Raw genomic sequence first — 14,356 nt, 5'->3', positions numbered from 1 at the left:
AGTTTTCAGTTACACATCCTAAAAGAGAAATTCTTGATAGAGCAACTGAGAATTTTATATATATTTTTATATCTCATAAATCTTAATCCGATATTCCTCTTATCAAAAAGTAATTAACTACATGTCTACAAATATCAAATGATCCTGTTTTAATCCCTTAAATCATAATCCATATTTAAATAGAAGCATTTTTTTCCTTACTTTCTTCCCATTATTGCAGACTAGACCTTTAGGACGAAGAAAAGTAAGAAACTGCAACTTTACTTTTGAGAAAATAGAGCAAAAAGAGAAAAGCAAAAGTAAAGCTATTGCTTTAGTCTATAATTGATTGATTCTGTTGAGCACTATCATTTACAGGATATGATTAACTTTTTGCTAATAGGATATTAATTACGCATTTAATAGGATATGATTAACTTTTTATGACAATACAATTATTATTATGTGAACTATATTATCAAATAATATACATTTAATATAAAAATAATGTATTTTTAGTATATTAAAAATGTACATTATATTCATGAGATGTACATTATTTGTGTATTGAATGTACATTATATTGTATAATGTACATTCAGTACACAGATAATGTACATTTAATATATTAACAATAATGTACTTTTTATTATGATCCACACAATATTATGTGATCACTGCCCACACAATAATTTGCCATGGCCATACAAAAGAAATTGTGGAATCCATCACACTAGGATTACGATTGACGTGTAATACCACTATCTTACAAATAAAAATATATCTATGTTCATTAAATAAAGTAAACAAGTCAAGCTATTTATGATTGTTAAAGTGTGATTTCATTATTATTCGATTTATGAGTTATTATTATTAATTATTAAGGATATGTTCGAAGAATTGCTATGATATGTTTTTGGATTGTTAAACTTGATTAAAGATATCCTTCGACATGCCTAAGTATGGATTTTAATTTATGAATAAGTGAACATGACTATTTTTATTATAATTGTTCTAAAGTTTAATTTGTCCACAACGAGCAGCAAATAAAGGATTTTTGGATGTTTTGGATCAGTCTTGGAAGCAAGGAATCTGCCTAAGGAAAGAAGGGAGTAGCGGAGTGCAAAAGGAAACAAGGAGCAAAGTTGGAAGCCACCTCATGGCCACCCACATGGCTGTGAGGTAGGCCGTGAGGCGCTTAAATAGAATCATGACCCGCGACCTCCTCATGGCCACCTTCACGACCGTGAGGTAGGCTGGGAGCTCTGTGCTAAGTTCTATTTATTTCGCGATTTTCTGCACTTTTGGGGATTTCGAACCCTAGACTTGTTTTAGCTTATTTTTCCTCTTCTCTTTAGATTTCCCTAGCATAGTTTAGCCTAATTTTATATACTTTGGTTTAATTTCGAGCTTGGATTGCGGATTGAAGTTGGATTTGTTCTTCATTGTTAGTAAAACTTTCTTTTTCCTTATTGCTTCTCTTTTCAGATTTGTTGCAATGTTTATGGCTATTGATTATTGCTTTGCTTTGTTTTTCATTATGATGCGTGAGTAGTTTGCTTATAGGTTTGGATTAGGGTCCTATTACTATTCTTGATGCTAGGTTTTTTTATTATTGCATAAAGGGGATGAATTGTTTCCTTAGGGTTTATGTTTGAATTCGGTATTGAATTCTTCTTGTTATTATATTGATTGATGGCCAGCAATTGTTAGCTTGCTTTGGAGAGGATTTCATCTCAATGAGAGTTGGATGAAAGACTCAAGCGTAACCAACATCAAACCCAATTTTCTTACTATGAGAATAGGGGTAATTTGGGGCTTATAATGCTTGTGTGTTTCAAGGGTTAGGATTGATACATCACGAAAGTGGGCAATCCTACTCTAATTCTTGTTTATTGATTGCGAAGGTAGCTTGAACTTGAATTCTTTAGTGCATTGTCAATAATCCCTTGGTTAATTGTTTACGGCTCTGTTTGGTAAATGGCTGTTGGCTGATTGGATTGGTTGTTTGGGTTAGAAGGTATTATTTGTTGATAATATTGGCTGATTGTAGAAAGTTGTTTGATAACTTGGCTGTTTGCTAATGGATGTTTGGTATAATTTCTTTTCTCAAAAAGCTAACTGAAAAAGCTGCTTTGAGTAGCCTTTTGAATTTTAGTATTTTGGAGTTACAAAAAGCTTATTAACCAAACAACTAATAGTGGTTAAATAAGCCAAAATTGGCTGATAGGCTGATTATTTACCAAACAGGGCCTACACATAATTCTGAGATTTGTTAGTGCATCAAGATAGTAATACCCCTAATCTAGACTCATTCTTTTATCATATAGTTTATCACTTGTTTAATTTGCATCCTTTATTTCCATTGCTTAATCTTTGTTTGCTTGGATTCTAGTGAATTCCAAGACTTTAGTGCCTAGAATTCTACATATCATACAAGTACGTGTCATAGTCCCAATCCTCAGTGGAACAACATATACACCCTCTTTTTACTATCACCATTTTACTCATCATCACGCAGCATTCTTCCTGGCTCCGGTCATTTGCGAGTTTTACTCCGATTTTGCTTCCATGCTCCTTTTTAATGCATTTTTGTTACAAAATGATCAACTTTTGCTTCTTTTTTTCATTTTCCTTCCTCCAAAAAGTGTATTTGTGTCATTCTGAGCACAAAACACTCTTTTTAATCCGGAAATTCAAATAAACATTGCAAAATAACTGCAAAAAAAAGAATAAGACTGCCATTATCCTTGCAAATTTAGCATTGACAATGTTACCTGACAAGAGAAAGGAATAAATTTTTATTGTATTTTAAGCTTATGTGTATTGACAAGGGAGAGAAAATTGGCTAAATTAGCAAAAGGAGAGAGAATTTGCTAATCTGTCATGATGCAGTTTTTGTGCTCCCAGTCCACATTTTGTTTACTCTTTTTTTTTTTTTTTAAATTTGATTATTTCTTTTAATATTTGAAAGTGGGATCCATTTTTGAAAGTAGGGGAGATTTACAGGGATGTAGAATAGAAAGTGGAGAATTTGCAAATTTGATGTCTTGCAGGGATAAACACACCCTAGTTATTCTTGAATGTCTTGCAACCCAACTATTTGAACTAACTCCCGAACACTAGATATTTTCGTAATTAACCACTTACTATTCACTCCTTTTCGGTTCACTCCTCTAAGACTATATCCGCCACGCGGATATACTCTCTCACACACTAAACCTACCACTAAAGCTCAAACTTTCAAGCTTCTAATTAGCCTCAAAATTGTAACATCCATGATTTTATAGCTCTTCTTGGCAGAAACAACAAGAAGAGGGTTATACATCTGAAAAGAGATTTCCTCGCAAATGTTCTCCCAGAACTTTAAACCCAAAGCTGATCATGAAAGTCATCAGCCCTGGAACCCAAAAGACCCTCATCTATGGTAATGAAATTAAGCTAATCGATATAAAAAGGTAGATTAAAGTTAAGAAAATTAAGGATTAAAAAATTAGAATCATATCATTGTAATTTCAATTTTTTGATAGAAAAAAATAGTTAGAGTAAATACCAGTGAAGGTCCTCCGACTTTGATGGCACCGCCACTTTTAATCCTCAACTTTTAAATTAATCACTTTTAGTCCTCTGACTTTGATGGCACTGCCACTTTTAGTCCTCAACTTTTAAATCAACCACTTTTAGTCCTCTTACTTTTTGTTTCTAGCCACCTATGGTCCTTTCTTTACAATTGGACATCTAATGTCATTTTCTCAAGAGCAATTCAGTCATTTGATCCAAAATTTAGTGTTAACAAAGGAGAGTGGAGAATAGGATTTCTTCAATTATTCTGATGAGGAAACATAATACTTAATACATTAATTATGAAATGATTGAATTGGCCTTGAGAAAATGACATTAGATGTCCAATTGTAAAGGAAGGACCATAGGTGGCTAGAAACAAAAAGTAAGAGGACTAAAAGTTGTTGATTTAAAAGTTGAGGACTAAAAGTGGCGGTGCCATCAAAGTCGGAGGACTAAAAGTGGTTGATTTAAAAGTTGAGGACTAAAAGTGACGATACCATCAAAGTCGGAGGACTTCCAGTGTTATTTACTCAAAATAGTTAAAATATCAACGGGAAACATGTTTCTAGCTGCTCTTTTAGAATACGCTTAGCTTGGCAGAGGATACATCTAATAAGTTGAGTCTAAACAACTATATAACTTGATTGATTTGTGATCAGAGTAACTATATTTACAAAACCACTACAAATCCTTGATGTTTCCGTCACTAATCCTGATTTGCCTTCATGCTAGTAGCATCCCAAATCCTTCAATTCACGTACAATACTCTCAATTTACTCCATTCCGCAACTTATCAACTCAAAACATCCTACATACAAAGCAAAAAGGAACGAATAAGTGTTTGTTTGCTTTCAAATCATTCCAAAAAACCGTAATAGGTAATACAAGCAGGCCAAAACATATATGCACATAAAAATCACAAGAATTTGCTATTATTATGAGCATATATATATTTTCAAGTAACATTGCCACCTTTCACTTTGTTCTTTTATTAGGGTGAGGCAAACTGGCCAGGGTAGCTAGGACTCTAATGCCACTGCTGAAAATCAACAGATTCCCAATGCCTGCTTCAACGACTTTTCCGACCAATTTAGGTATATGGAAAAACCTTCATCACTATTTCCGACTATCGGAGAAAGTGGTTGAAAATAGCGATCATTTTAAAGTTTTCTAAAAAACGACCAACAAAGCAACCGAGCTGGTTCTGATTTTCCGACCATCGGTGGTCGAAAATTCTAACCACTTTGGTGGTCAGAAAATGGGAGGTAGCAAATAAAAAAAAATTCATTTCATTACAGAGAGAATCCCTCTATAGTGAAATGAATATATATATATATATATTGTTGCAGGTAAGATATTTGTTGAAAAATATATACACATTTCATACACTTGAAGAGAATTCATTCATGAATATACAATTGAAAATTTAAAACAAGTCAAAATATAAAATTCTGGAATTTAACTTCTGATTCATTCTCCAAACTACTAGTATACATCTCTCCAAACTATTATCTGCATACTGCCACCAACATTGAACCACAGGGGGAAGTGTGCACTCAAGCTGCAAACAATCAGAAAAAATAATAAGTTTCAACAAAAAATAGAAAAATAAAGCACACTAATAATAACTTAAGTATAATTAATCAGATGACAAATATGTGAGTTTTATCTTTGATGAAAAAGAAAGAAAGAAAGACAGATAGTAGAGTCAAAATAAAGGTAGCAACTCTTAGCTTAAGTAGTTCATAGTACATAGCACCAAAAAGATCTCAGTAGAACACAAAAAAAGACTATGAAAACAGAAAAAAAGATCACAGTAGAACACAAAAAAAAAAAAGATTATGAAAACAGAGATGAACTTAAAATTACACACATGTTGAAAATTTTTAGGTAAATGAATGGGCAAACAAGAAACTCACATTGGCAACTGAATTGACATGTTGAGAATCTTCAACTGGCAAGAGACTCCGCTCCAATGATCTTCCTGTAGCTGGTACAATAAACAAGACTGCTCTAAAGGAGTAAAGGCAAGTAATGCACAATTAAATCTAACAAAAAATCAATAAATAGATCATAATTACATAATCATGTTTATAGTAAAAAGATTCTATGAGGGTAACATAACCTTACCTGAAGACAATGACATAGAGACTTTGGCAACAAATGCAGCATCCAAACTTTAGTAAATAGACACCATATTTTCAATATAAGGTACACGCCTTATGCTTGCACAGACAAAAAAAAAAAGAAAGCTCATTATCATTCAATTTATCACTCCATAGATATTTACAATCTCCTAGATAAATCCTACACTCATATCCTTCTCTTTCACTTATATAAAATGAATAAAATAAATTAAAATCTGAGGTAGATAAGATACATGAGAATAGAGTGAGAAAATAGAATGATATGATAATTTAATAAATACCATATATATGCACTGTTTGATGTTCCAGTAGCAACAAAAACGAGAGAGAATCAATTGTAATCAAATAATATCTTCTGTCTTTGTATGATCTTTTACATCTTTTGCTTACGCCTAATTGGTGGGGAATGGCTATTTGTCACCTGTCAAGGCCTAAAGGGAGTTATGCTAAATGCTAACAGTACCCGTGACTGCAGCTGAGCATGCAATTTATTGATTATTTAGTCAAGTTGGTATCATTCACACTCAAAGAAAGACAACCTTACAGTGACATGTGAACACTATAAGTTTTGTTGCATTAGTTCTTGTAGTAGACCAATCAATAGAAGGCTCGAAAGGTGCTAACCTTATTTGCCAAGACATTCGAAAGCCCATCACTTGCAATGATTTTAAAATCAAAACATTCAATTTCTTCTTCATGAAAATAAGAATAGCTAATGTTAGCAGTGCAAATGAGTACAAGCAGGTCAAAACATATAAGCACATAAAAATTAAATCACAAGAATTTGCAGTTATTATGAGCATATATATATTTTCAATTAACATTGCCACCTTTCACTTTGTTCTTTTATTTGGGTGAGGCAGACTGGCCAAGGTAGCTACGACTCTGATGTGTTACGTTTTTTACTGTTTTGGTGTGCTTGTATGTAAAATGCATACATTCGGCAAATGTTATTCATAGAGACTGGAAGCCAACAAATAAAACTTATTGCTCAATTCCAATTGTGATCTTTTAAGATTTGTGACTTTGGTTTTGCCCAGACAAACTTATATATTGCAGTGGACAAAGATAGATAGAAGTTGTTGATACGAGATTGTACCAGCAGGGGACCGAGCTTCCGCTCTGTATAGTAGATGTGTGGTGTGTTGGCTGCATCTATCTCATCTCATCTTCATGGACAACCTCAGCTAGCGCTGTTTAAGCAAACGATACATCATTGGCATCAGATCATATCAGATGCTTTTAATAACATATTTTCATGCATGGACATGAGTCATCAAAAACAACTTTTATATATTTTCCTCTCATCTAAATAATTAACATAAGATATATATATATATATATATATACAAAAACACCTTCAATTCAATTCAATTATGGCAGAGGCTGTTGTGTGTGATAATGAGAGGTAGATCCCTTTAGAATTGACTTCATGGAAGCATAATGTAAAGCAGTAGCTAATGTGATTTTTGGCATTTTCTTCACTAATTGCCAACCTCTGGGCAACCTAGCTGCTACCATCTGAAAAACAAAACATCATCATCTATGATTTAGAAATTAATGGTTGAAATTGATTTAACTTTGGATTTAAATTTAAAAAATAAAATAAAATAAAGGTAGCATAAAATCTAACCAGGAAATATGAACAACAAATGTGTCGTTTCCATACTCTTCTTGCTCTTTTTGAATACGCTTAGCAGATGATATAAGTGACTCTAAACAACCACTTAAAGTGATTGATTTGAGAGTAGTTATTTCTGCAAAATCACTAGGAATTTCTTTCAATTTTATGTGAACAAGGTCTAGCTTTTCAAGGACTGGAAAATGATTACTAGTGGCTTCCCAATATTGTAGAGGACTCCAATATATCTTCAAGAATCTTAATCGACGAAATCCTCCATCTTTGGGTTTCCATTTCTTACCCTTAACATCATACAATATGAGGACCTCAAGCTTAGACAACTTACCAACAACATCCATATCTTTCCATTTTAACTTTGTACCAAAGAGTTTTAACTCCTTAAGATTTGGCCAAAAATTCTCTAGGCTTGTCATCTCCATAGAATAAATAGTACTAAACTCTCCATGTTTGACATAAAGCACTTCTAGTGCTTCCACTTTATATAAATAGACAAGACTTTTAAACCAATTGGGAGCTTTGCATTTTATTCTATGATTAGTAATAACATTCAATGTCCTTAGATTTGGGATTCTCAGGAACAACTCCTTTGTACAACTCCTATAATCCAAATATTTAATGCTCTCCAAATTATGATGAACCGATCTTGGAGGAACTAGTGTAATGCGGTCGGAAATAATAATCTTCAATTGAGATAATCCCCAAATATGAAGGGGTTCACATGATGAATAACCAGAAACTTCTAGACTCTGTAGATTCCGCAACAAGAACAAAGGCAGATAATTAATATTCAACCCACAATGAATATTCAAGTCACCAAGAATATAATGAATACGTAAACTTCTCAGATGCACTAGACCCACAATCGCCAGAAAATTATGGGCATTTATCACCCAACAGTCTACTCTCAATGACCTTAAAAACTTTAAATGTGCATGCACCCCCTCCAGTATTAAAGACTCAAACAGTGAAGTAGTGTTGATAGTAGGAGTTATACTGTTGTAACTGCAAATTCTTGATTGGATACTCCATGGTTGAGATATATGGGAAGACTTTATTGATTCATTTCTCTTCCACCTCAAACTTCTATCATAACCCTTCTTGGAACATAAAAGATTTTCTTTTTGGGCTTCTCTCAAAGCCAATTCACGCAACACATCATGCATTTGATAGAATTCTTTATCAAATTTATCTCGAAAAATTAAAACAAGATTTCTATCCAAAAGATCTTGTAAATTTTTTCTTGCCACATCTTCCATGCTCTCAGACCTCAAAACCTTTAGAAATCCCTCTGGAACCCAAAAATAAACAATCTCACTTTCAGACATCCTAGAGTCTTCTGGAAAACACCCAAATGACAAAAAACAAAGTTTAAGGTGATGAGGCAAGAAGGTGTAACTCAAATCAATGATGTTCTCACCCTGCTGATCTAAACTCAAAGCAGGGACACATTTTGCAATATGCTCCCATTCATGAATAAAGGTTTGGTTAGAGTTTGAGAGGAGTCCAGCAGCCACAATAATTGCAAGAGGTAATCCTTTGCACTTGTCTACTATCTCTCTACCAATTTTTTCAAATTCAGGGGACAATCTCTTACACAGCTTGCTCTGAAAAAGATCCCAACTTTCATTTGAATCCAAAAAAGGTAAGGTATGGCAAAAATGATTACCTGAATCAGCATACTCGGCCACATTTTTTTGCCGAGTGGTCAACAATATTCGACTTCCAATATTGTCATCCTGAAAACATCTCATTAAATCATCCCAGACATTTGTACTCCAAATATCATCTACTACGATCAAGTACCTTTGATGTTTTAGGAGCCTGTATACTTGCTCACGAGCCAATTCGTAGTTGCTATCTCCATTGTTGTGACTGGCCCTTGCAGGGTCAAGAGAACAAAGCAGGCATTGGAACACTTGTCTGGGATTATACTCCTGTGAGATAGTAACCCATGCTCGATGATCAAAGTGAGAAAGGAATGAAGCATCTTCATAAATTCTTCTAGCTAAGGTGGTTTTGCCGATGCCGCCCATTCCCACAATTGAGACAATTTCTCGTTTTGAGGATTGCTGGCTCAGGTTGTCCATTATGGTGTTGAACACATCATCGCAGCCCACCATTTGGATTGTAGACTTTGAATCAACAACCATAATGTTATCGGGTTCCAGCCCTCTAAGAGAAGCAGGATTGTTGTTCTGTGAGTTGTTGGATTGGTGGTATGCATTCTTGACCTTCAACATGTCTTTCTTGATGTAAGATGTGAGGCTAATTCCTTGGATGAAGAGTTGGCGAATCCTTTGTGTAGCCTGTATCCGTTGTTTCATGTATTTATTGAGATAAGAGGCTCTGAGTTCTTGTCTGATTACACTTTCTGCTTTGTACAACAACATATACCTCCTTCTCTCGATTTTCCTTTCCCGTCTGAAACAAGATTTCACCTTTTTCTTTATTTGAGACGGCACGCACCATATGAAGTACCTCAGTACATCAATCTTGCTCTCTTGTTCATCATCCTCATTCTCTTTTCCATAGAGAAAGAGTTGATGCTGCCTGCAAAAAGATTTGACCCTTTTGTATATATGAGGCGGCATGCCTGATACCGGCAGCGTGAAGTGCTTCCTTAGGATCTCCATCACACAATTGAAATCCATAGTTTCTATGCCGCCTTTAATTGCTCCACTCAAAATGGGAAGAAGCTTTTGAGCAGACTGAAGCCTAAGCTTCATGGATTTCCCCAGGTAAAACAATCTCAATTCATGTTCAATTTGGAACCTTAGTTCGACGGAGACATCTCTCATTTGTGCTTCCAATGCTTTCACTGCTTCATCACACTCCCCCACTTTGAAATATTGTTCAAGACAGGTTCGCAAAGAAGACAGATTTTTGTAAAGTAATTTGACCTTTGTTTTGTTGCGAAGAGGGAAAAGGGGTGTGGGTTGGAGGAAGTTTTGATGGAGTGTGTCCATTAAAATGGTTACAGCACCAAAAGCCGCCATAGCCAGTGATGGAAGAGTTTGCAGAGAGGGGAGAAAGTTGAAATTGTGGAGATGAGAAGAAATGAGAGACGAATTTTTGCAGAGCAGAGTATAGGATAAAGACAAGTTCTTTTTTTTTTGGGAAATTGCAATTTTAGTCCTTCATGAATTATTGCATCTGAGTTGGAAGCAACTAATCAATCAAGCACCCAATAAAGAATCATCCAAAATGAATTTTAATTTGATATAATAGTTTATAATATATTGACTACTTGTTGTTTTATTTTTATTTTTATTTTTATTTTTGGAAAAACTACTTGTTATTTTATAGAATTCTCAGACTACAACCCTTAGCGAATTTATAGCCTAATATATTACCCATCTAAAATATTACAAAGTAAATCAATGTTTTAATATTGTTGGGCGTTGTCGGGTTGGCCGAGTTCAGCCCCTGTTCAATTCAAAATATGACCGTTGTGGCCGAGTTTTCCTTTTTTTTTTTTTGTGGGAAAAAAAAGAAGCTAACTTATCCCCTTAAATTATTTGAAGAAGGAAAAAGAAAAATACAAGTCCTCCTAAAAAAGACTTCATAAAAACACTCAAATTTAAATTTTTAAAAACAAAAATCAGTGGACCCATTTCCCAATAAATTATTTGTTATAGTGGGTTTTTTTATTAGTAGTTGAAGTGGTATTTTAGTAATAGTAGAAAGTTAGAATTACCACTATATTGTAAGTAAAAATTAGTGACGGAAAGAACAATTGGAAGAATGCATGATTTTTGTTTTTCATCTGAAATGGCATTTAGAATTTTAATTGCTTTGCGATATGGTTAGTGGCTTAATTTATTATTATAATAAAGCTATTAATGTGATGTTCCCCTCCCAGGTTTGTATCCAAAGTTGATTAGATTATAAATCTATCTTTGTCATTCCCACATTAAAAGGATATTGCAGCATATGAATTTGAATATTGATTTTTAATTTCAGACGCGTTTTCGGGTCTAATTTATAATTTCGATTATCGTTGTTGTTATATTTGTCGATATAAGTAGTTAGGTTTTTATTTTCTAAATCTAAATTAANACTATATGGCTTGATACATAAATTTTAAATGACTATACTGTTGGAATATAAATACTATACATCATTGATAAATCACAATGTCACATCATTGAAGGAAACAAGCCAATTTTGATCAAACTTTTTTGTACATAGGAAACGTTTTGTATAATTATAATAATTATTTAATTAAAAATAAAATTTGTTTTTCCAATCACACTACTAAATTGAATAAGTGAATAATAATGCAAGTGGATGAACAAGAGACATCAATTATTAGTGCAACCTCTCTATGTCTTCCTTTCACATGGCCCATTGGTGCATGTTTTTTGACTTCTTGTTCATCCACTTGCATTGCTACATTGGTGTTAGTTGTCTCTTTTTTCTTTTTCTTTTTTTTGGAAAAAAGTTAAATTATCCCCTCAAATTATTTGAAGTAGGAAAAAAAGAAGAAGAAGAAGAAGGAGCAAGTGCTCCAAAAAAAATTTTTGTGAGTATTATTGACTCTATCTGATCTGTTCAATACGGCCTTCACTGAGGCTCAATCTCATAATCTTTCATTTGCGAGAGTTACTACATGCCACTTGAGCAGAGTAAAGCCTAAGTTTCATGGATTTCTCCGCGTAAAAACAATCTGAATTGGTGTTCTATTTGGAATCTTAGTTCAATGAGACATCTCTCATTTGTGCTTCCAATGCTTTCACTGCTTCATCACACTCCCCCACTTTGAAATCTTGTTCAAGAGAGGTTTGCAAAGAAGACAGATTTTTGTAAAGTAATTTGACCTTTGTTTTGTTGCGAAGAGAGAAAATAGGTGTCGGTTGGAGAAAGTGTAGATCGAGTGTCCATTAAAATGTTTACAGCTTAATCTTTTAATTACACATCTCCATGTTAGATCTCCCAACCCATGTGACCTTCGTCTTACTTAATCTTTTACTTACACAGCCCTATGCCAAATCCCCCCCATTTAGTTCATATTTTAATTACAAAGCCCAGTGATACATTTATTTAACAGTTTAAAGCTGTAATAGCTAATAAACCTACTCCGGTGTGGTCATTAAAGCTTGTGGATCGGAGTTATTATATTTGGCCAGATCAGAGCAGAGAATAGCCTTGCTCATTTACTGGCCAAAACAGTTGGCCATAATCTGGATACCAGAACTAGTTAATCTGTATATATATACACACAAACACAAAAAAGCTATAACACTATATACTTGCTTTACTAATTAATAATTATTATTAATATTATTGTCTAATAATTATTTAGGGTAATTCTCATCACTTTCTTCCGTGTAATTTTTATGATAATCTATATATATATGTTTATACTTAGTATAATATTATTGACACAAAATAAATTATACTTACCTTTTTTTTTTCGCAAATACTTACCTTAGTTTAATATAATTGCCTAGTTTTTATTTAGGAAAAAAGGTACAAATAAGCCATTGAACTATTTGAGGGATAGCAATTAAGCCATCGAACTCCAATAAGCTCCAAATTCATCATGAACCTGTAAAAAAAAAAAAAGCAATTAGCCTTTTTAACAAGTTACTAACAAGTTTTTGCTGATTGGGATGCCACGTGGATTTTTTATTTTATATTATTATTATTATTATTTTCCTACTAAGCATTTGACCTAAAAAATAAAAAAATAAAAAAATAAAAAAATAAAAAACACTAAGGATTTGACACTCAACTATAGCTTCTTTATTTTATTTTACGCTTTTTCTCTCTTTCGCGATTGTTTGTGGTATTTGCGATATTTTCGAAATTTTCTTCATCATCCTTATTACCTTCATGTTCATAATTTTCTTATTCAAAAATATCACAAATACCACAAACAATCGCGAAAGCGAGAAAAAGCATAAAATTAAATAAAAAAAAGCTATAGTTGAGGGTCAAATCCTTAGTGTTTTTTTCTTTTTTTTTTATGTTTTATTTTTTTTTGGGTCAAATGCTTAATAGGAAAATAATAATAATAAAAATATAAAATAAAAAATCCACATGGCATCCCAATCAACAAAAAGCCTATTGGTAACCTGTTAAAAAGGCTAATTGCTCTTTTTTTTTTACAGGTTCATAGATGAATTTGGAGCTTATTGGAGTTCGATGGCTTAATTGCTATCCTCCAAATAGTTCAATGGCCTATTTGTACCTTTGTCCTTAATAATTATTATGGTAATTCTCATTCCCTTCTTCCCGTGCAATTATTATGGTAATATTATATATACAGAGAATCCTAATCCTGCATATACATATATACTTAAAGTATAATATTATTATAATTATAATTGAAGAATAATTTTTTCGGCTGTAATATAATTATTAAGCCCTTTTTTTGATACTTTTCCTAAAATATAATTTTTATCTAATTGAGGCAATTTCTTGGTTTGAAGATTGTTGCTTCAGCTTGTCCACTATCGCGTTGAACTCATCATCGCAGCCCACCATTTTGATTGTAGCAAACTTTGAAGTATGACCAACTGTAATGTTGCTGTGTTCGGGCCTGGTAGGAGAAGCAAGATTGTTGTTTTGTGAGATATTGGATGGGTGATGTTCAATTTTTGAAAGAGGATAGACCTTTAGCAAGGGAAAATCATCTTTACTGGCCTCCCACCACGATAGGTCTTCACTTTTAGCGGTAAAAATAACCATCAATGTCCTCACACCTGGAGAACAAAACATCATCATCTATGGTATAGAAATTAATCATAGAAATTGACATAAATTAGATTCAAATTAAGTATTAAAAATTTAGAATTGTAATTACAACATTTTTGAAGGACAAATGTATAATCCAAGCACTCCACACTTATGCTATGAGTGTTTTTCTTTTACCTAAAGGGTTGTGTAAACTGTGAAGAGTTAGAAAGGTGTATGAATTCCTACTGGTGGGATTGTGAGGGGAAAAATACAAAGGGGATTAGATCAAAGGCTTGGGGGAATTTATATGTTTTCCAAAAAAAAATGGGGGGGGGGGGGG

At 33.3% G+C, this 14,356-nt stretch overlaps 1 protein-coding gene across 1 annotated transcript; it reads right to left on the bottom strand.

Annotated features, from left to right (window-relative positions):
- Positions 1-4,900: 4,900 nt before the first annotated feature.
- Positions 4,901-10,431, bottom strand: LOC116002150 (putative disease resistance RPP13-like protein 3). The gene is made up of 6 exons (XM_031242205.1): positions 7,324-10,431; positions 7,049-7,211; positions 6,790-6,883; positions 5,674-6,382; positions 5,463-5,533; positions 4,901-5,104 (listed from the first exon to the last, which is right to left on the bottom strand). Coding segments are annotated over exons 1-2 (3,006 nt in total). The 5' UTR covers positions 10,329-10,431; the 3' UTR covers positions 4,901-5,104; positions 5,463-5,533; positions 5,674-6,382; positions 6,790-6,883; positions 7,049-7,210.
- Between the last annotated feature and the right edge of the window lie 3,925 nt (positions 10,432-14,356).

The sequence above is a fragment of the Ipomoea triloba genome, chromosome 13, assembly GCF_003576645.1.
Source record: "Ipomoea triloba cultivar NCNSP0323 chromosome 13, ASM357664v1".
NCBI classification, from domain to species: domain Eukaryota; kingdom Viridiplantae; phylum Streptophyta; class Magnoliopsida; order Solanales; family Convolvulaceae; genus Ipomoea; species Ipomoea triloba.
The sequence above is the reverse complement of the archived record's forward strand: the minus strand, read 5'-3'. Positions and strand labels throughout refer to the sequence as shown.

Excerpts from the sequence above, each read along its gene's own strand:
- LOC116002150 (XM_031242205.1), bottom strand. The coding sequence starts at position 10,328 with ATGGCGGCTTTTGGTGCTGTAACCATTTTAATGGACACACTCCATCAA.